This window comes from Canis aureus, chromosome 8 (assembly GCF_053574225.1).
Source record: "Canis aureus isolate CA01 chromosome 8, VMU_Caureus_v.1.0, whole genome shotgun sequence".
NCBI lineage: Eukaryota > Metazoa > Chordata > Mammalia > Carnivora > Canidae > Canis > Canis aureus.
In genome coordinates this window covers 70,650,169-70,673,275 of record NC_135618.1, presented here as the reverse complement: position 1 = coordinate 70,673,275, position 23,107 = coordinate 70,650,169, and the positions used below count along the sequence as shown (strand labels likewise).

General features: G+C 49.8%; 1 protein-coding gene across 1 annotated transcript; it reads left to right on the top strand.

The window, feature by feature from the left end:
• The first annotated feature begins 5 nt into the window (after positions 1 to 5).
• MDH2 (malate dehydrogenase 2) lies at positions 6 to 15,925 on the top strand. The gene is made up of 9 exons (XM_077908153.1): positions 6 to 204; positions 5,615 to 5,783; positions 7,294 to 7,377; positions 7,862 to 7,971; positions 9,263 to 9,388; positions 12,250 to 12,327; positions 13,497 to 13,596; positions 13,957 to 14,108; positions 15,605 to 15,925. The coding sequence occupies exons 1-9, from the start codon at positions 139 to 141 to the stop codon at positions 15,734 to 15,736; spliced, it is 1,017 nt and encodes a 338-aa protein (XP_077764279.1). The 5' UTR covers positions 6 to 138; the 3' UTR covers positions 15,737 to 15,925.
• Positions 15,926 to 23,107: the final 7,182 nt, after the last annotated feature.

Sequence of the window (23,107 nt, the reverse complement as noted above, 5' to 3'; positions counted from 1 at the left end):
GCCGGAAGGAGCGCCACTTCTCGCGAGGCCGGGCAGAGCAGAGCCGGGAGCCCTGTGCGGTGTGGAGGTCGTTGGTGTCACCTGCCAGCCGCCGGCTCCTGCGCCTGCTCTTCGGCTCCCTGCCCGCTCCAACCAACCATGCTCTCCGCCCTCGCCCGCCCTGCCGGCGCCGCTCTCCGCCGCAGCTTCAGCACCTCGGCCCAGGTAGGCCCGGCGAGGGGCTCCCTGCAGGCGGAGGTCCCCCCGGCCTGGGCCACGTGGGTTCTGGGCTCGCGAGCAGCCCTGATCTCCGGGCCATCCTAGACTGCAGGGTCGCCCGGTACCGCCCCGCGCCTGTGGCGCCCCGGGCCGGCCCGGATACTGGGAGGGAAGTGCCGAAAGAAAGCCCAGGAGAGGGGTTGGGGAGCCCCCCATCTCGTTCCCCCGAGTCCCCAGAGAGCCTGCTCTTGTTCTGCACAATTTCAGGCTTGAGAAGCTTTGGCTGTAGGGCCGAAGATAATTTATGCTTATATGCAACTTTCTATAGTACCTTAAACGACTAACCTTGTTCTTGTAGCATCCGTACAAATAACGTGTAATCGTTAACTCCATAGAGCAGGCCGACTGAGATACCGAGGGTAGGGAACTGGTCCAAGGTTACAGCCATTTGGCCCGAGAATTAAGTCAGCTGTCCTGCCCACTATCAGTGGCTTTGGGATCATGAAGCTTTCGCTCTACCCACGGAAAGACGCAGCCTTCTCTTAAGGACCCTTTTGAAGGATCCTGCTTGCTGTGGGCCACCGGGCCTGCCCCCAGAAGTGGTGACTGTGCAGGACTTGGCCTGGGAGTGCATAAGCCTAAGCTTCTCTGACTCATCTTCCTAGGATGGTGGTTCTCAAACTCTGGTGCATGTTAGAATCACCTGAAAGCTAATGAAGAACAGGCCCAGGTGCATTGAAGGAGGGTAGGACCTGTTGTATGTTTACCAAGTGCCCCAGGTGATTCTAAAATAACTAAAGTTTGAGAACCCAGGAGATAACCACATTGCTTCTTAAGTATTGCACACCAAAGGGAAGTGATTAGTAAAGGAACTTTCTGCTTTAGCTTCTGTCCTTCTGATCAGTTTCTTGGACATTCAATTCATTTGAAAAATAAGTACACAAATAGGAGCATTGAGTATCCGTGCTCGCCAAGATCTGTGTCGGGTGCTGCAGGAGATACCAAGATGAGTAAGGAGTGGTACCTGAGATAGGCCCCAAATGAATAAACTTAGGACAGGTGGAGGTGCTGAATACTGACCCAGAGGAGTGGGGAAAGGGAACTGATCACAGATAAGACCCTGGGATTTGCTGACAAGACGGTTGGATGAGGTATACCAGACTGGCATGGACTTTGAAATTGCTGAGATGGGAAAGGCTGCTGGAACTGAGTGGATTTAAACAGGGGAGGACATCAGGAGCTCAGTTTGAGATGTTTAAGATGTATATGGGACATTGGGACATATAAGTGGTGACACTGAGAAGGTACTAGAGTAAGTCAGAATGATGAGCTTAAGCAAAGTAGGTACGTTGGTCTAGAGACTTTAGATCCTGGATCCTTTTTTTTTTAAGAGCATGGGCGAGGGAGAGAGAATCTCAAGCAGACCCCATACCCATTGAGGGCCCTATCCCACAACCCTGAGATCATGACCAGTTTGGAAATCAAATCAGGAGTTGGAGGCTTACCTGACTGAGCCACCCAGGCGCTCCTGGATCTTGTACCTTAACAGTAAAAATGTATCTGGTGCACAGCCTCAATATATTTATTTCTAGTATGTACTAATATATATAACATAAAAAATAGAACTTTAACAACAAGCCATAATAGACTTACATTATAAAGCAAACCTATAAATGAAGTGTTATTGTATATCCATTTGTAAAAGTTGCTGGATGTGTGCTGTTGACAACCATTCCTCATGCAGAAAAGATCCATAAATTTGGAGATTGGCCTTCTGCAAAGAGATCATAAGTTAATCCCTGCAATACCACAAATTCTTGTCTACATTATAAAGATTCCACCACTGAAGGACTGTTTTTATACATATTAACTAAATTGTTAAAACCTTGTAATACACAAAAATAATGATAGCGCCTCAACCCTGAAAGCAACAGAATGAATGAGGTCATCTTATGTATCATAAGGAACTGATTCACTTGAATACCCTAGCAAGGGCATCAGGTCTGTCTCTTTTTTTTTTTTCTTTTTAATTTTTATTTAAGGATTTTATTTATTTATTCATGAGAGACACAGAGAGGCAGAGACCCAGGCAGAGGCATCGATGCAAGGCTCGATCCCAGGACCCGGGGATCACGACCTGAGCCAAAGGCAGACTCTCAACCACTGAGCCACCCAGACGTCCCTGTCTCTTTTTTTTCTAAGTAATTCTGCACCCAATATGGAGCTCCAGGGTCCACCTTGGAAGCCAGGCTGAATAATCTGATCATGAGGGACTTCAAGGAGGTTTTTTTTTTTTTGAGTAAAGAAATGAAATGATTAAAAGTTAATTTTTAGAAGGATGGTTTTGAGGTGTAGCTGAGGGCCTAGGATAGATAATGGAATGGGAACAGAAGGTGGGGGCATGTTGGGAAGGTGTTTGAGATGCTAAGTCCTCCATGCCGTGACTGGGTGTCTCTAATAAGCAAAGAGACAGGAAATGGTTCTAAGGGTTTGAATTTGGGAGAACACAGGTACTATTTGGGAACAGGGTGGCAGAAGTAGAAAGCCTACATTTATTTAGACAGTTGAGCTTATGGCACCATTGGAATGCCTAACAGAGCTGGGAAAGTGGGAGTTTGGGATTGGGGCGGGGGGATCCCTAGGAGTAGAAACAAGATGTAAGAGTGAACATCTAGAAGTGATGAGATTGCCAGACCTCGGGTTTTAGGTTGAAATGGCTAGTTACGTTTTCTGGGAAGTCAGGAGTCCCCATTTACAGCACCAATTAAAAAAAAAAAAATCAAAACTGAAGTCAGATTTTTAGTTGTATATGCTTTTAGAGTTTATCTTTCTTAAGCAGCCTTTGTTTGGCTCATATCCCACTTCATCATTTGCTGTATTTTTGGGCCTGAGCGTATTACAACTTCTGTACCTCAGTTCCTCATCTGCAAAATGAGTCCAATTATATTACTTAATGGAGTTCTGAGAGTCAGATAAGGAAAGACTTAGTTCAGTACCAGCCACAGACCAGACCTGACAAATGCCCCACAGCTATCATTTTGCTTCTGGTGTCCCCAATAAATGAGGTTACTGGATGGTGTGAGTTTTGGGTGAAGGTCTACTGTATAGTAAGTTCTACTCCTCATAAGAAAGGTTACCAAGAGGCAGTCATTGATTTCGTTGTTGGAAATGGCTGGGGTGGGAATGGCCTTAAGTCCAATTTGGAAAAAAAAAAAAAAAAAAGTCCAATTTGGTCATTATCCTTCACAGGCTCCTCTTCCTCCTTAAATGCTGGTATTCATAGGGCTCTGTCCCTTTGTCCACATCTGTGGCTACCATTAATTTCAGGGCAGATGCTTATTAGGACCTCCAGTCCAAGCCTTTAGCCTAATGGTCGTGTGTGTGTGTATTTCAAGGAACTCAAACCCGGCATGCAAAACTGAATTCATTATCCTTTCTCCCAAACCCCTTACCTCTCCTAAGTTCCCTCTATTGCCTAAAGGCAGTGTTGTCTACTCAAGCCAGGAAGTTGTCATCCCAAGATCTTCTCTCTACTCACCATCCGGATGGAAGGGGAGGGTGGTGACTGAATCCTTTATAACCTACCCATCCTTCTTGCTTACCTAGATCCCACCCTTGAGTCATCTTGGACTATTGCAGTAGTCTCCCTGCCTCCATTCTTGTATATTTCCAGGCCATCTTCCATTCTGCTTCATTTTTTTTTTTTTTAAGATTTTATTTATTTATTCATCAGAGAGAGAGGCAGAGACACAGGCAGAGGGAGAAGCAGGGTTCATGCAGGGAGCCCAACATGGGACTCCATCCCGGGTCTCCAGGATCACACCTGGCCCTGAAGGCGGCACTAAATCGCTGAGCCACCCAAGCTGCCCCTCATCTTTTTAAAACACAGTATTGGACATATTTTTCCCAACTTTTAAGGCCTGTGCTGGTTCCCCAATGCCCAGAAGAACCAGATCTACTCTGCTAGGTCCTCAGCTTTTGCCCTGCCTTCTTCCTTCCTCCACATGTGTCCATCAATGCCCGAGCCATAGAGGACTGCTTCCCTTCACTAGGCCATACTCCATAGCTCCTCCCTCTAGCATCCATCTGGCAAAACACTGTTCATCCTTCAAAATCCCCTCTCGCAGTTTATTCTCTCCTTTGTGCTGCTGCTCTTCCCAGCATCTACCTCCATGGCACTTGTCACACTAGATGTTGTTTATTCCATTTGCACATCTTTCAGTTTGCAAGTCTTGTCATTGGTGCTAGCAAGACAGTCTGGCATGTGGCAGATAGGAAGTCCATGCCTATTGAATTGGAGGTGAGCCTTAAAGATGAATAAGCAGCCACCTTGGAAGACAGTCTGGCAGCTTCTCAAAGGTTAAACATGGAGTTGCCATATGACTCCTCAGTCCCACTCCCTGGTGTAAGAAAAAGAAGGGAATTAAGTGATGCCAGTCATTAGATGTACTTAGCTCTGAAGTAGCTGTCTAAAGTCAAGTCCAGTTCCAGTAAGGTGACTGATAAACTGATAAAAATTCCTCTAGCTCCAGGGCAGCCCCCGTGGCGCAGCACCACCTGCAGCCCAGGGCGTGATCCTGGGGACCCTGGATCGAGTCCCACATCAGGCTCTCTGCATGGAGCCTGCTTCTTCTGCCTGTGTCTCTGCCTCTCTCTCTCTCTGTCTCTGTGTGTGTGTGTGTGTGTCTCTATGAATAAATAAATAAAATCTTAAAAAAAAATTCCTCTAGCTCCAGCTTTTTAGATGCTAGCAAGGCAGTTGAGTCTCTCAGCTATATCACTTTTTAACTCTTCCCACCAACTGACGTGCCCAGAGCTTGTTCTCCTGTTTGGCTTGGTATGGAGCAGTCATGATTCTCAGTCTTTGGCTAGTGCCAGAGTCACCCAGAAGTTTGGTTGAATGTACAGAGGCCTGGGACCCCTGGGTGGCTCAGAAGGTTAAGTGTCTGCTTTAGGATCAGGTCATGATCCCAGGATCCTGGGATCAAGTCCCACATCGGGCTCTCTGCTTGGTAGGGAGCCTGCTTCCTGCTTCTCCCTCTCCCCTTGCTGCTCCCCACAGCTCATGCTTTCTCTCTCTTTCTGTCAAATAAATAAAATCTTCTAAAACTAAATGAAAACATAAAACTGCAGGTTAACTAGAAAGCTACCTAAGGAAAGCTTGTTCCTCTTTCGGAGGGTGTTTGCAGTAGGACCCTGACTATCACAACATCTGTGGACCTAAGTTCCCTATTTCCCTGAGATAAGCCTCTACACTGCAGAAGGAAACTGGACCTTTGGACTAATAGAAATGCGACACTGGTGTCTCCTTTGGCATCACAGCAATAAAAGAGGTCCAGTGCAGTATTTTACAGGATATCAGGTGTCTACTTCTAATACTGATTGTATATTAAGAGTCCTTTGTGCCTCTTTTCAGAACAATGCTAAAGTAGCTGTGCTTGGGGCTTCCGGAGGAATTGGGCAGCCCCTTGCGCTGCTTCTCAAGAACAGCCCCTTAGTGAGCCGCCTGACCCTCTACGATATTGCTCATACACCCGGAGTGGCCGCAGATCTGAGCCACATCGAGACCAGAGCAACCGTGAAAGGTACCGGACACACTGACCCTGGAGTCTTTGCTTCTCTTCTTACCAGTGGACCAGAGTCCAAGTGATAGAACACAGTTCTTCAGTGAAAATAGATCAGAGATTCGGGGTTTCCACACTAATTGTAGAATTGAATTTCACAAATGACTATGCCAGTAAAAATGTAAACAGCAGTGTCTTTCAGAAAAGCAAAGGTGATCTAATCTTCCCGTTTTTAATTTTTTTATAATTTGAATAGTAATAAGATTGAGGAAGGGGAACTTTCAGGGCCTTCTGGAGATTAGGGGGACATTAGGAATGCTGCCTCCCAGTGGGCTTCAGGTTTGCCTTCCAATGCCATGGGCCAGCCCTCCCTCCACCCTGGGCTCCTATGCCAGCTTCTCAAAAGCACAGCCTTCTTAGGGAAATCTGTTCCTCCTGTTAGGCAAACACATGTAGGTAATCCAAGAAATAATTTGTAATTATACATACTTTATATCCTGGTTATTTTACCTTTACTTTATAGCAGTATCCATGTCACCAAATTCTTGGTTAAATCATTTTTAAAGCAAGACTGTACTTCACCTTTTATTTAGCATATTAGCTGTTTTGTTGGCCATTGAGCTATTTCCTGTTTTGTTCTACTCTAAATACAAATATATAAGCTGTGATGAACATCTTCATCTCTATATCTTCTTAGAAGCCCCAGAAGTAGAATTAGTAGGTATGACTATGTTAAAGCTTTTACTGTAAAGTCCAAGGTACCATCCAGGAAGGGGGTAGAAATCTCTGTTTCTGTTGACTGTGGGAATGCCCTGCATGATGGTATTAACCATACATCCTCAGCCAGCAGGCACAACTCAGGAGGTCGACTGTCAGCTCTTAGTTTATATGCCTTCCATTGTCTCTGAATCCGTTTGCTCCTTTTCTTTCGGAGCTTCTGAAAGCTCCTGCAAGAAAAGGAAATTTCAAATCAAAGCGCATTTTGGTCATCAGAGCAAATTTCCCTTGAAACCTTTGAAAATGGACCTTTCTTCTCCTGAGATGATAGGCGTAAAGAAAATAGATACTAATACTTTGAGTCCCTGCTTATCAACCATGATTTTCTCGCATGACCTCTAGTACATCTTCCGACCTGACCCTGAGATGGAGCTTTGGTTAGGATGACTGGGGAGGTGGATAAGCAGCCCTTCGAATGGTGAGCCAGGAAGGCCTTACAGGGGCTGGCAGGTCAAATAAAGACAAGCAGCTGAACCTGGTATGTTTTAGGGGGAGACCTAGATCCATTCCAAAGCAGGGGGACCTGAGTGGTTGGGGGCTGGAGGAAGTGGCATGGAAGGAGCCAGAACTATCAGACCTGTGGGCATCAGGGGTCAGGAAGCCCTCCACAGTGGACCTTGCAGCCCTTCTGGAGGCCTGTGGTCGGCATCAGACCCAGATGGGGCCGTCCTTCCCCCAGCTCCATCCCCACAGACATACTCGCCTCTCCAGGTCAGAAAAAGTGACCTTGCTCTCTTCTTGGGGGGGCTTCCAGGCTACCTCGGACCTGAGCAGCTGCCGGATTGCCTCAAAGGCTGCGATGTGGTGGTTATTCCAGCTGGAGTCCCAAGAAAACCAGGTGTGTGTGTAGAAGCCTTTCCTCATGTCTCCCTGCCTGTCAGGTGGAGAAGGGGTTTTCCTTTAAACTAGATTGAGGCAATGTCTCCGTGGCAGAGAAAAATTCTAGAGGCTCCCTAGTTCCTGTGGGATAGAGAGAAGTCCCTTTGTTGGCCTGGCACTTCAGGCCATGCACTAGTCTGCTGTGTCTGTCCCCTGCTCAGTCTGGTGCTCCTGTGCACGCCATCTGCCCAGAATTCCCCTTCTTCCACCTGCTCCTCGGGAACTCCTACTGAGCCTTGGGGATCCTCCTCAGATACCCACCTCAAGCCCCCTCCACAAGCCTCTATTTATGTACTTCTTATACTAGATTGTTTTCTCTCCAAGAGAGATTTGCTGGGAATAGGGACCCTGTCTCGCTCATGTTTGGTTTTCCTGTAACAAGTGGCACACATTTGGCAATTCATTCTGTGCTTTGTGAACATCTTGAATCGGATCATTCTCAGGCATGACACGGGATGACCTGTTCAACACCAATGCCTCAATTGTGGCCACCCTGACTGCTGCCTGCGCCCAGCATTGCCCCGAGGCCATGATCTGCGTCATTTCAAATCCGGTGAGTGCCACTGGCAGGCCGCTAATACTGTGTCCACGGTTAGCAAAAGTATGCCAAGGTGCTTACCAGGACCAAAACCCGATTTTAGGGGCAGCAGTGGCCAAATCAAATGACCTAAGTGTGAATTCCACCCCGATTTTCCCACCACTTGTGTGCCTTTGGACAGATCCCTTCCCCTTTCCACCTGCAAAACCCACTCTTGAGGCTCTGTTCAGAGCCTGTGGTGGTTCTGACTGTGGTGGCCTATTAACTTCTTTTACTCTGTTCTGTTCAGTTTGCAGTTTCTGGTTCTCCATCAGGCTTGCTCAGCCACCGCAGGCCCTCCTCACAGGTTTTTGTGGGGACTGTCTCCTTCGATCTCAAAAGTGCACGTACCGTACCCTCCCCTCCCCAAGAAGAAGACCGCTACAGCCTCTGTGCCTCCCTTCTGGCTGAAGCCAGACTCTGAGGCTCAGGTTCTGTGTGGAAGTGCAATGACCCATGATGTTGACCAAGGGATGTGCCTGCTGATCCACGCCCAGGGCTTATCCCCAGGGCCTCTGAGAAACAGATCCCCAACCAGCTCGCCCTCCTCAGGGCAGCTGGTCAGCTGTAGGAAGCAGCCATTGCTTTTGCTGGGACGCTGACCTACTGCCTAACTGAAGTCCCGCAGTTGTGTTTCGTTTTTCTTATGTTCTTTCCATGCACCAGTCACTGTGTCAGCACTTGCTATATATTAAGTCCCTTAATCTTCACGGCCTCATAATGTGGTTGTCTCTTTAAAGCCCCTTTATAGGTGAGGGGAATCTTGCCCAGGCTTACCTCACAGAGTGGCCGAGCTGGGCCTTGACCCGAGGCCATCTGAAGCTTTGGCCCTGTGCTACAAGGTCCTCTTTTAAAAATTGGCCGCTCAAAAAAAAAATAAAAATAAAAAAAAATAAAAAATAAAAAATAAAATAAATAAATAAATAAATAAAAATTGGCCGCTCACATGTCAGCCCCAGCTGGAGCAGGAGATGTCCTGTGGAGCCATCATCATGCTTTAGGTTGGCAGCTGGAAGGTCACATGCACCTTTGAACTGTGGGCCCAGGAGCCCCTAAGGGGAAGAGCGCCTACTGCCATGGAGGGGAGAGTAGGAAGTTGGCCCACTGGGACCTCTTCTACTGTAAGAGCAGCTTGCTTGTAAACCAAGTTATCAGAGCAGTTCGGCCCGTACACTTGTTAACGGCCCAGGGAAAAGATTTTTCCGTCTGTTGCATGTCTCTTCTCTCAGAACACAGGGCAAGTTACCCCTCTCTCTTGGATTTCTAGGTCAACTCCACCATCCCAATTGCAACGGAGGTTTTCAAGAAACACGGAGCTTACGACCCCAATAAAATCTTCGGGGTGACGACCCTGGACATTGTCAGGGCCAACACTTTCATTGCAGAACTAAAGGTAAGAGCTGCAGGGGTTCTTTTCACGCTCCATTTCTGGCTGTCCTTGGCTGATCAATGGGCGTTGGAGACCAGGGAGTCTTCCATGTTCCTGGAGCTTGCCCCTTTGGGGGAGAGAGGCTCTCACATTTTCTTGGGGGATCCAAACAGACCCCTGCAGGTTAATCAGCCAGCCAGAGTCTCAACTCTTCTCACTCTCTGTCCTCTCTGGTGCCTTGAGGGATCCAGGCTTTTTCCCAGGTTTCTCGCTGGCTCACTTGGGTTGTGCTCTCTAAGGTCATTGCCTCTGAAAACTAGAACTAACAAGATTTACCTGCTAATCGTTAGATAAATGATAAAATGGGAAAACATGAATTTAGGAACATTTCTGATGTCCTAAGATGTCAGGATCATTGTTTCTGGCTTGTAGTTCTGACTCCACAGTTACCTGCCGTTCCCTGGGCTTGGATGGGGCCACCCGCCCATGCTGGGGTGGGTTTGGCACCTGCGCCAGCTCTGGCTTCCGTGGTGCCTCTCATGGCTTGATTTTGAATCTCAGATTGTGAATCCACCAGAACCACTTCTCTGGCCTGAAGAAGTGTCCCTCTTGATCCCTAGGCCAGTTTTTTCTGACTGTGGAGATGAGGGCCTCTCTAAAGTAGGAACAGTTGTCCTGCATGTGGCCTAGTGAGGACTGCTCACATGACACCATTGACCTTCGCTGTAGTGCCCCTTGCGCCATACAGGTCTGCTTCTGACGTGTGCTACCCCACTCTCATTCAGGTTGTGGCATGTCCTCAGCCTCTGTCCTGGGTGTGGAGTCCCAGAGATCCAGATAATATAGGGCCAGGCCTTGGGATTCTAGAGCCAGTGTAATCGAGTGAGCAGTTCGGCCTGGATGTGTGGGGTGGTTGTCCGAGTCAGGACAGGCTTTCCAGAGGAGCTTGTGCTCAAGCTGAATCTGACCAAGGACAGGCTGGGAGGGTAGGGTTTGGGCTTCCTGAGGCTTGGAGCCCAGCTTCCTGGAACCCACAGTGCTCATCACTTTGAGCTCTTGTGGTGCTACCAACTTTGGGGGCTGAAGCATGCCTTCTCCCCTGGGCCCCTAGTCCTGCTGCGACATGCTAGCTACTCGTGTCTATTTAAATTGCTTAGAATTACATAAAATGAGAAATTCATGTCTTTCATTGTGCTGGCCACACTTCAGATGCTCGATAGCCACATGTGGCACCTGTGTTCTCCCAGAAGGTTCTGCTGGATGGTACTTTCATAACCTGGGGAGTCCTACTGCTTGAGGTGGAGGAAGAGGGGGATCCTGGCCCCTGGCAAAGAACCTAGTGCTTGTCAAGCCTCTGTTAAGTGAACTGTCCTCCCCCTGAGGCTCTCTGGCATTCTGGAAAAATCCTGAATTGTATCAGGAATGATAGTTGGCCCTTACTCCTCCAGTGTCTGCACCCTCCCTCAGTCCTCTCTGCCATTTCCTGCCCCCTCTGCCACCTTCTCTTGGCTTTTCTGCTGATGTAATAAATGTTCTTTATACCCCCAGGCCTTTGCTCTTTCTGCCCATTTTGCCTAGAATATGCTTCCTTTGGCAGAGTGCTGCTGCTGCTTCCCGGATGGAGTTAAGTCTGTCCCAAAAGCCTCTCCCACACTGATGAAGTGCTCCCCTTGCTCACAAGTCCGCCCTGTGTGGCTGTCATAGCCTTACCCAGGGACATCACTCGTATCTGTCTCACAGTCAACAGTGAATGTCTGGAAAGCAGGGACCCCGTCTGTCCATGCCTGTGTGCCTGGTGACCAGCACACTGCCTTGGCACGTAGGCACCCTGTGTGAGTGCCCCACTCCTTGACCCCGGTCCTACTGGGTCAGCCCGCTGTGGAGGCTGGGTCTCCCTTGCTGGGCAAGATGGGTTCCTAACTTAGGGTTGCTCTCTTTAACAGCAGTGGCCTTTGGGGAAGGTGGCATCACTGGGATACCCCTCCCTTCCTTCCCTTCCATAACTCCACCAGATTCTTTTTTTTTTTTTTTTTTTTTTTTTATGATAGTCACACACAGAGAGAGAGAGAGAGAGGCAGAGACACAGGAGGAGGGAGAAGCAGGCTGCATGCACCGGGAGCCCGACGTGGGATTCGATCCCAGGTCTCCAGGATCGCGCCCTGGGCCAAAGGCAGGCGCTAAACCGCTGCGCCACCCAGGGATCCTTTTTTTTTTTTTTTAAACCATCTTAAGAAATACCCAGTCCACAGATCTGTGGGGGTGTCGTGCCTCTGGTTGAACAAATGAATCAGCCTCTCCTAGCAAGCCCTACAAAGAACCCTGGTGTTTGGACCCCTTGCAGCTCAGTTTTTTTCTGTCCTGATCACTGTTTGAGTTGACAGACTCCTCACCCCCGGGTGGTTTCCTGGAACTGTCTTGAATATTGCTCTACAATGAGGGAAAGGGAACTGGACTCGTTTTCTGTGACCAACCATGGGGCCTCGAGTTTGGGCTTATACACAGGGGATGACATTAGCTCTGGGAAAGAGGACGATCCTCTGATTCTCAGAAGATGCCAGACTGACAGGGACCATGGGGAGATCCTACAGTAGGCAGGTTTCTGCTCACTGTAAAGGAGGTGACCTCACCAAATGACACTACTCCTCGCCACGACGCTCCAGCTGATGTTCCACCATCTGATGGTGGGGCCGTAACCTAATCACAGCTGGACTCAGGCTTCTGTGCTTTCTTCGTTCTGACTTCTGTGGATTTTTCCAGTTCTGGTGTTTTAGGTGGACATGACATAATTTATACTCAAAGAGCTTTAAAAATTAACAAAACTTAAAAAAAAAAAGGGGGCAAAAAAAAAAAAATTAACAAAGCTTCATGCCTTCCTTGGTGGCCAGGGTTTGGATCCTGCGCGAGTCAATGTTCCTGTCATTGGCGGTCATGCTGGGAAGACCATCATCCCCCTGATCTCTCAGGTAAGTATGTCACCTTGCCAGGAAGCCATGAGATCAGGAGTGCCTTTAAGAGGTCCTCCTTCGAGAACTGAAGACAGACTAACAAGATGTAAGCTTCAGTCATATTTTGAGAAGATTCCTGCTGTGGATCCGGCCCCAGCCATGGTCGGGGGAGGGGGCCGTAGTCAGGCCCAACCCTTGGAGGTCGGCACCTGCGGGACTGCGTGCGGTCAGAAAGTGCTCGCAGTAGCCACTCCCAGCACACAGTGAGAACCGCCACTGCAAGAAATCACTGAATCTCTGATGGGGTCAGAGCTGGCCAGCTGGTAGTGAAGCATGCAACTCTTCGTCTTGGCTGTGGGAGTTCAAGCCCCACGCTGGGTGTAGAGGTTGCTTAAAAATAAAATTTTTTAAAAAGATGAGTCGAAACAAGGTGAATACCACCAAGAGGAAGATTCACTAAATCAGTATGCTAACCCCTGAGTACAGTGCACTGAGGACACAAAATACCTATGCTAGTCTTGCCAGAAGTACATGACCTTATGAGAAAAGCGTGAGGAAACCTTTTATAAATCTCAATTGATGGACATACTACAGAACAAGTGGTCAGTCCTCTTGACAAGTGTCCCAGAAGACAGGACTGCTGGGGAATGGACCGAGGTGGGGTCCTGGGTGAGGACAGGAAAGAGACTGCAGTGGAGAAATGGGTGACATTTGAGCAAGGCCTGTGGTTGATGTAGTGATAATAATTTCCTATTCTTCATAATTGCACTGCGGTTATATAAGATGCTAACGTGAGGGTAAGCTGGGTGAGGAAATCTTTGTGCAATTTTTACAACTTTTCTCTAAGTCTAAAATTAGTCCAAAATATTAAAAGTTCCTCAAAACTGAGTAGGGACAGGGTAGGGGGTGGTGCCTGGCTGGCTCATGTGACTCTTAATCTCAGGATCGTGAGTTTCAGGATCGTGAGTTTAAGCCCCATGTTGGGTGTGGAGCCTACTTTTAAAAAGGGCAGGGGGGCGGGTGGGGAACACACTACACCTCCCAACAAAGTTGAATTTTTCTTTAAAGCAAAGGTGGTCTTGGTTTCCTGGGTGGTGGCAATGGGGGGGCAGGGGGTGCCTGCCATGAGGATGGGGTCTGGGAGTGGTGGCCGAACCTGCTCAGGTCCCTGTGGCTTTGACCTGCAGTGCACTCCCAAGGTGGACCTTCCCCAGGACCAGCTGACAGCCGTCACTGGGCGGATTCAGGAGGCCGGCACGGAGGTGGTGAAGGCCAAAGCTGGAGCAGGTACATTCTCGGAGGCAGCCCCAGGGTGGGGTGCTGATGCCAGGGGCCCTGCTACAGCTCACAGTGGAAGACAGAAGAGCCGGGCAAGCACTGAATGCTTTTCTCAGCTCCCTATACATTCACTTGCTAAGCCAGCCCCGAGGCAGAGGGCAGTCGGGCTTTGTGGAGTGGATTGGCATTTGAGGTTGGCCAGGCTAGTTTGTATCATTCATGAGTTTGTAAAAATTAAGAGATGCTGACCTAAATTCTTCTCAGCTAAAGCTGCAGATTTTGCAGCCGCTTTATTTAGCTGGCAGGGCAGGCTCACCTGGATTTTGCGGTTGCAGTGCTAGCTTGGCTAACCCTCCTGTGTCCTCCTAGGCTCTGCCACCCTGTCCATGGCATACGCTGGAGCTCGGTTTGTCTTCTCCCTTGTGGATGCAATGAATGGGAAGGAAGGAGTTGTCGAATGTTCCTTTGTTAAATCCCAGGAAGCAGACTGTGCCTATTTCTCCACACCATTACTGCTGGGGGTATGTATCCTGAAGGTTGGGGTCTTGCAACTGTGGAAGGAGACGCATTCTCTATACTTAAGATTGGGAGCCATGGCCTGTTTGCTCTGTAATTCACTTTTCCACAGTGCAGTAACTCCATCCCAGTGCCTGGCCTGTACTGGGGTTTTTGAGGGTGAGCACATATCACAGAATTAAGAGGAGGGAGAAATCTCGAGCTGTTGGTAGGGACCCACTGGCACGTGAATCTCCTTCTCTGTGGGTCTGCCAGCTGGTCAGCGGCTGTCTCTGTGTGTCTCTTGATGAGACACTTCCTCCGTCTCAAGGCAGCTGTGGACAATTCTGAAGGCAAAGGCTTCCCTCTACTAGCCTGTGTGCTGTCGCCCTCTGGCTCATACTGGTTCCTTCTTGTCCTGACCTCAGGGTTCCTCTTCCAGGGAGGCTCAGAGAGGTTGCTCAGCTGTGATAATTTCCTGCTCAGGCATTCTACTTCCTCCTCCTGCCCCCTCTGGTTTTCTTCTTGGAGCATGTTGTAGGTTGTCCCCTTGAGATCGTGGCGTCTAGGACAGAGCCCATTGGGTCACATTGCTTGGCTTCAGCCAGGCTGTTTCGGAGGCAGCTATCCAGTCTGGTGACTCTTCCCGAGTGTTTGGGGAGCAGAAACCCCTAGGTCTCTCTCACACAAGCCAGCCAGCCAGGTTTCCATTTCCAGTGTTCAGGCAGCTGCTGACATCAGGCAGAGATGTGGTTGCCTTCACCTCTTGCCCAGAAAGAGAATTTGGCGACGTGCTGAGCCACCCATAGGGCCTTCCCACAGATGCCATGATGTCCAGAGGTCACTGAGACCTGGCCCCAGGCCCTGGAGACTCCATGTGGTGGAGAGACAGACACCAAGCAGACTGTTTCCATGACCAGTGGGGGTATGGGCGTGTGCAGTGTGGCAGGCCCTGGGGTCAGGGAGGGCTCTCCAGGGATGAGGCCCGGAAGCTGAGGCTGCTGGTGCAGACAAACCAGCTTAGTGGTAAGGGCAACATGGTAACAGGCTCCTGTTGTTTTCTTGATGTCTTTTCCATCTCCCTACTTGATTGCATTGGAGTTGGGTGGATATTACCAACTTAGCAAAAGACTAGAACCCAAAAGTATGCTCCATGTCGGGGAGAATAACATTCAGTGCTGCTAACGATTGAGTCCTCGGTGTGCCAGGCCGCCCATGAGTGTTCTCACAGCCTCCTTAGAGGTGGATGGTACGCCTGTGTTCTAGATAAGAAACCGCCTTAGCCTAGGTACATGTGGAGTGAGTGCCAGGGTCCAGATCCCACCTGGGGGCGTTCCATCCTAGGTGCCCAGGCTCCCCTGGCAGGCTGCCCAGGGGTGGGTGGGCCAGGCAGGGTTGTGAAGTTACACGTCAGATTTTCCTTAACAGTCTTGTTTGTGGGAACCTGTAAAATTTGCAGTATTTTAAATGATCCTTGTAAATGTTCAGATTGTCCAATTGACCCCCCTCCCCTCTTCTCCAGAAAAAGGGCATCGAGAAGAATCTAGGCATTGGCAAGATCTCCCCTTTTGAAGAGAAGATGATAGCAGAAGCCATCCCCGAGCTGAAGGCCTCCATCAAAAAGGGAGAGGAGTTTGTGAAGAACATGAAATGAAAGGGCAGCCAGCTAGCAGTCCGTTTCCCTAACTTATGAAGGCATCATGTCCCTGCAAAGCCATCTCCTGCCCTCATGTTTCCGTTGCGTTAACCACCAGAGTCATGTTAACGTCACCGCCCCTTCCAATCGCAAGTCCGTCAATGTGTGCATCAATAAAAGCAGGCTTCCATTTTCTTTTTCAAGGTCTCCATAAATGTGCCTTCTTCCCAATCCACGCTGGGTTCAAGGGGGCTGTCCAGTGACTCCATCATGAATCAGAACGAGATGTTATTTAAATATTAGGCTGATGCATGTAAGGTTTCTTCAGTAGCTTCAAGAAAGTCTGAAAAATTTCTTTCCTGTTCCTCCCAACCCTGCTCCGCACCACTGCCTCCCCAAGCTGTGCAAGCTGAGGGCAGGCTTGGCTTCAGCCTAATTCCTCCAAGTGTCCTGGGGTGACAGCTGTGGTACATGCCTAGCTCTCCTGTCCCCAATTCCCCCGTGTGGTGGTATCTGGCTCAGCCTATGGGTCCATCTTCTCTATCGGAGTGCCTTGGCTGACCTCTGTCCCTGCTCCAAGTCTCCTCCTCCCCTGCCCAGCCTGGTGTCCACGGATGGGGAGACCCATGGCCAGAGTTGTGATGGCTGGAGCAGGGGTGGAAATCAACGCCAGCTGCCATGGCAGCGAGAGGGATGCGGGAAGGCTGGCTCTGTGTCTCCCATCGGAACCCAATCAGGAACTTGATTTGTATTCTCTGGGCTCAGGTAAATGTGGGGAATTAGAATAGGACCTGTTCCCGATAGGGTGGGTTGTGCCCCATTCCTTGGAAGTGGAAACTAAGAGCCCCACGCTTGGGAAAGAACTTGATGGCAGCAGGTGACCCTAAAGTGACAGGGTGAAAGGGCAAGTGGGGGCAGAGCTTTGCCTAGACAGGACCATCTTCTATCTGTAGCAGCTTTTCTTCAGAACTAAAATGGATAGTGTCACTATGACATCATCGTCTTACACGAGTAATATGTGTCTACTGTCTAAAACCTAAAAAGTAGCCAAAAAATAAAGCAGGAAAATAATCACAGCTAGTGGTATATGTCTTCCTAAGGTTTGCTTATTTCACAAGTTGAGGTAGGGCTTCGTGTGCCATTTTGTAGCCTCCTCTTCTGGTTATATGTACCTGTGATGCCCCCTCCCCACCCCCCCCACCCCCAGTTGCTTGAAAACCACGTTATGACCCCCACCCCTTCTACAAGCTGACAAGGCTCTGCTGCATGGTTCTCCCTGGGGTGTGAGGCCTGGCTGGGCTGGTACATCTCAGATGGTGGCTCATCTGTGGCTGGTGTGTAGGGGATGTGGGGGCAGATGTGCTTGTCATTCTTCATGGGGCCTCTACTGCCAAATGGGCAGAGGTCTTACTGGACAGCTCAGGACTCCCAGAAGTGCAAACCCAGAAACTGCCAGGCAGTAGGACAGGCTCAGAACCAGCCCAGCATTACTTCTGCCACTTTCTCAAGGTTAAAGCAAGTGCCAGGCAGGCCCAGGCCTGTGGTTGGGGGGGGCTTGGCCACAAGGGCAGGAGTTCCAGGAAGGCCTGGCTCTTTGGGGGCCAGTTTTGGAGATGAGCTACCACAGGTGATTCTTCCCCTACAAGCACCTAGATGTGCTCCCTTATCACTTGTCATAACAGGGTAGCCCTTTGGGTGAGCCCACGGTAATTCCACCGTTGGGTTGCTGAGGTTATCGCTACGGTAAAGAGCACGGCTCTGGACACTGCCTTCGGACTAATTCCTCCCGGTAATTCTGTATGTGAAACACCATGCCAGCATTCCTTGGGCTCGTTTGCTCTGTCATGGGATCCCTGTGGCAACCCTGACCAGCAGAGCCAGCACAGGCAACTCAGAGCAGGTTGTTTCATTCAGGAAGGCCAGTGCGAATCTCCACCTACCAGCTGTCACCACACAGGGGGCTCCCAGTTTGCTAAAGATGCGGCTTCCTGACCCCTACCTCTCAGAAGTTCTGACCTAGCAATCTGAGAAGGTGGGGCGGTGGGGGGCTAGAAGGGTGGCCAAGAATGGAAAATAGTCCAGACTCTTCCAGATTACGCTGGGGAAGGGGAAGGGAACCCACTACACTTTGAACGCTGGCTACCCCAGAGCCCTTCCACTACCTAGGCCTCCTGCCTTTCAGGACTTAAGTCGGGTACACGAGAACCAGTGAGAAAAGTGTAAAGTAGCACAGGACTCAGGACAAGGTTATTTCTGGATATACTGGCAAAGAGGCAAGGAGCAAGGGAGAGGCCTCATTCGAGATATTCGGGAGGGAGGAGGAACGTTTGAGCTGGCTCTGCAGGCTAGCTAGGATTCCCACGGCAAGGAGAGCAGGATGGGCTTGTCTGGCAGCCACAGGAGTGGCTGGGCTTAAAAGGATGTACGCAAGATGTGCTTGAAGAAAGGCCAAATGTTTGGCTTGCAGCCTAGGGCAAGGAGGATGGAATGGGACTCTTCCTGGGGATGGTCTGGAATGCCAGGCTGAAGAGCTCGGACCTCATTCTGTGAAGGTGGGGACAAGAGATGGTGACACGATGCCAGTATGACTCAAGAGCCTGGGGGTGGGGCCCAGGTGACACCTTTGCTACAGGCCTGCAGGCTGTCCTCTAAGTAGGAAAGCCGTAGCAGCAGGGCCCACTCAGGATGCTCAGCAGCAGAAGGGCTGAAGGCCCAAAATAGGGTGGCAGTGAGTGGGAGGTATAGGATGACAGGGACACAGAGACAAAGCAGCATTGCCCAACCCCATTCCCAGTTCCACCACGCAGAAGTCCATCAGCCAGTTATGAGGACAGTTATGCTAACCGCGCCCCCGCTTTCAAACTCCAATTATGTGCCTCCTGGTCCACAGACTGGCTGCCATCCCTGCCCTCTGGCTGCCTCCTGACACCACGACCCCTGTCCCCCCTTAGCAAGGAACAGAAACCGAGGGATTGGGTGTGTAGTGTTAATGACCATAATGAGCTGGGGACTTTGCTGGGGGAGGCCAAGAACCAGCCTTTAGAGAGTGAAGGGAAGCCTGGTGTGGAAGCCACCAAGCACCCGCACTAAAAGGGTAATTACATGACCGAAGAGTTGCTCCTGTAGAGAGACTGCGTGTAAGTCCCGGGGAGACACAGCCAAGTTGGGTAATTATAAGGAAAGCAGAGTTACATCCTCACTGCTAAGGCAGAGGGGTGAACAGCTTAACCTGCAATGACCCTGACCTCCCTTAGGAGGGACTTCTGCGCGCCCAACCTCCTCTGCAGTTCTCCCAGGTTGCCTGGAGAGGGAGCAGGAGGCTGGTGCTGCAGAGCGGCTCCTAGGGACCAGCGGGGCAGTCGGTGGAGTGAGGATTAGCATTCCAGAGCCAAATCCGGCTCGGCCCTGTCTGGTTTCTGCTCACCCAGACCAGAGCGACAGCCGCCTCTAACAGGGGTAAGGGAATCGGGAGCGAGCCCAGGGAGGTCCGTGGAAACCGGACAAGAGACACAATATGCAGGGAGGTGAAGGCCGGAGGTGGGGGGGTCTGGGAAGAAATACCCCCTTCCCCATTAGCTTTGCCCAAGACTCAAGGCCATGCCCCCGAGTTGGTGGAGCAGCAGGGAGGACAACCTCCCATTCCCGTCAACCAGGTAAACTTGGACTCGTCCTGTCTGCAGGGCCCTGTGTAGACAGCAAAGGCAGGCCACTCCTTCTGGTACCCCAAGGAGGTAGAGAGGGATTAACCCAAACCCAGGATGTACAGAAGCTGCCGGCCCGCCAGGACAGAAAGCCCCAGGGTCCCTGAAGGTACCTGCAGCAGCTGCCCCACCCGGCCCTGCCAGGGAAAGCCTGGGTCCTCCAGGTGCTTGCCTGAGTTCCCACGGAGTGCTTGCTGGACCTCTCCTCCCCTCAGGCTTCAGACGGAGCTCCTCGATTAATGCACTTTCAGAGGCCACCCCACATCCTCCCCCGGGCCTGTGGGCTCACTGCCTGGGGCAAACTTCTAAAAGCAGCCAGAGCTGACAAATCAGAAATGTGTTCTTAGTGCCCTTCCTTTTCTTCTGGATCCTACCTGAATTCCCTCATAAAATCCAATAGGGTCACCCAGAACCGGATGCCCCAAATGGAGCCAGGTGGGTTGATCTTTGGTGGTTTGCTCCAGTACAGTTGTGCAATAAATCCCTGAACCAACTAGCGACCAGCTTCTGCCCTCTTCTGCGTGCCCCTCCAACTGCCTTCCCAGCACAGAGCCCCCTGGTGGTGCTGACCACCCCCCACCTTATTTCAGCCAGGGGTGGGTGGGTCCAGGCACTGGGTTTGGGGGTTTCCAGCAGCTTCACCAAACCCATCTTCTTCCCCAGGGCCAAAGCTAATAAATGAAGCACTGATCTGACACAAAAGGCTCTCCCCACCCTAACAAATGAAAATTAAAGTGTATAATATGATTCCATGTAGGGTAGATAAACCACAAAATTTTTTAAAGTCCCACAAAACCCCCCCAAAAGCCCATTTGTATTTGAATGTAAATGCATAGGAAAAGATCTTGAGGGAATTGGAGTAAGTTGGCTTGGTATTAACTTTGAGAATGAGGAAGAGAATTACCTCTGGAGTGTATGCTGTACATAGGGCACTCTCAGCTTTCGATTTTTTTTCTAAGATTTCATGTATTTATTTGAGAGAGACAGTGAGTGAGAGAGCACATGGAACAGGGGCAGAGGGAGAGGGAGAAGCAGACTCCCCAACTGAGCAGGGAGCCCGATCCCAGGACCCTGGGATCATAACCTGAGCCAAAGGCAGACACTTAACCGAATGAGCCACCCAGGCACTCCTCGGCTTTCTCCTCTATATACTTGTGTTATGGGTTGAATTGTGTTCCTAAAAATTCCCATGTTGAGAATAACCCTTCCCTAATCCCAAGGACCTCAGAATGCCACCTTCTTTGGAAATAGGATCATTGCAGATGTAATTAACAATGAGGTCATACCAGATTGGGGTGGGCCCCTGATCCAAAATGACTGGTGTCCTTATATAAAGGGGAAATTTGGGGATGCCTGGGTGGCTTAGTGGTTGAGCATCTGCCATTGGCTCAGGTCATGATCCCAGGGTCCTGGGATTGAGTCCCACATCAGGCTCCCTGTGGGGAGCCTTCTCCTTCTGCCTATGTCTCTGCCTCTCTCTGTCTTTCATGAATAAATAAATCTTTTATTTAAAAAAAAAGGAGGGGGGAAATTTGCTCACAGACATGCACACTGGGAGAATGTCATGTGAACACGAAATCAGAGATGGGAGATGCATCTGCAAGCAAAGGAATGCCAAATATGGCCAGCAGACCTCCAGAAGCCAGGGGAGAGGCATGGGTCAGAGCTTCCCTCATGGCTCTCAGAAGGAATCAATACCATAGATTCCTCCTCGATCTGGCCCCAGAACTGTGAGACTATAAATTTCTATTGTCTGAGCCTCTCTGCAGTAATTTGGTACAGTGGCCCCAGTACATCAACATACTCTGTAGAGTTAAATATTGCACAGTGAGAAAGAGATCCCTCCCAACAGAGGTCAGAATGCATAATGAGTATCGCTTATGAAATTAAAATTCAGGGGCACTTGGATGGCTCAGTCAGTTGAGTGCCTGACATTGGTTTTGGCTGAGATCATGATCTCATGGGTCATGAGACTGAGCCCCAAGTCAGGCTCCACACTCAGCAGGGAGTCTGCTTAAAGATTCTCTCCCTCTGCCCCTCCCCCCACTCACATGTGTAGGTGTCTGTAAGCACACCTCCCTCTCTCTCAAATAAATAAATCTTTGGGGTGCCTGGGTGGCTCGGTGGTTGAGCATCTGCCTTTGGCTCAGGTCGTGATCCTGGGGTTCTGGGATCGAGTCCCACCTAGGGTTCCCCATAGGGAGCCTGTTTCTCCCTCTGACTATGTCTCTGCCTCTCTCTGTGTGTCTCTCATAAATAAATTAATTAAATCTTTTAAATAAATACATAAATCTTTTTTTAAAAAAAAAAAGATCATTTGGGGATCCCTGGGTGGCTCAGCGGTTTGGTGCCTGCCTTTGGCTCAGGGTGTGATCCTGGAGACCCGGGATCGAGTCCCACATCAGGCTCCCTGCATAGAGCCTGCTTCCTCTGCCTGTGTCTCTGCCTCTCTCTCTCTCTGTCTCTCATGAATAAATAAAATCTTAAAGAAAAAAAAAAAAAGATCATTTGGGGACGCTGGGTGGCTCAGCGGTTGAGCGTCTGCCTTAGGCTCAGGACATGATCCCAGGATCCAGGATCAAGTCCCACATCAGGCTCCCTGCAAGGAGCCTGCTTCTCCTTCTGCCTGTGTCTCTGCCTCTCTCTCTCTCTCTCTCATGAATAAATAAATAAAGTCTTTAAAAAAAAAAAAAAAGGTCATTTGTATGACCTCCATAATCCCAAACCTTAGAAGAAAATTTTAAAATTAAAATTAAAATCTGGGATCCCTGGGTGGCGCAGCGGTTTGGCGCCTGCCTTTGGCCCAGGGCGCGATCCTGGAGACCCGGGATCGAGTCCCACGTCGGGCTCCCGGTGCATGGAGCCTGCTTCTCCCTCTGCCTGTGTCTCTGCCTCTCTCTATTTCTCTCTCTGTGACTATCATAAATAAATTTAAAAAATTAAAAAAAAATTAAAAATAAAAAAAAAATTAAAATCTGTGTCTTAAAAATAAATAAATAAATAAATAAATAAATAAATAAATAATAAAATCGGTGTCTTTCCAGAGCATGCTATTGAGGTAACCCCAGACTCTAGCACGACACCCTATGTCTATGGTTGGGTCTTGTCATATAATGCAGCAGCCACCCATGACTGCCCCTTTTATGAATGAGGGTGACTTGCCCCAGCTCACACAGCTTGAGTGACAGTGCAGGATGGGAGCTCAGGCTGCTGGGGCCCCAGACCCAGTGCCCTTTGCTCTTCTCTGGGTGCTGTGCCCACTCCTGGTGTTCCCGCACCTGATGGGCATGGTGGCACCTGGTGGGTGGTAGGAAGACCCCCAGACTTGGAGTCCCACAGCCCTAGATTCAGTTCTGGCTCTGCCATTTATACCCAAGTGATCTTGGGGGAAGCACTGTTCTTTGGCTAAGTCTCAGTTTCCTCTTCTATATGATGATGCAAAGCCCTTTACAAACTATAAAGAGCTATGCACCAGGGAGTTGTAATGTCTCAGGTACCTTATTCTGCTGTCACATTTTACCTAACACAGGGCCAACTTTTCTGGAAGCTCCTGGAAACCCCTATTGATGAAATCATCCCCTACCATATAAGTTGTATCACCCTGTCCAGGGCCATGAGCACATTTTTTCCTCTCTCACATCTGCTAAGCCCCACCTACTTCCCAAGTCTTGCAGGAAGCAGAAGAATG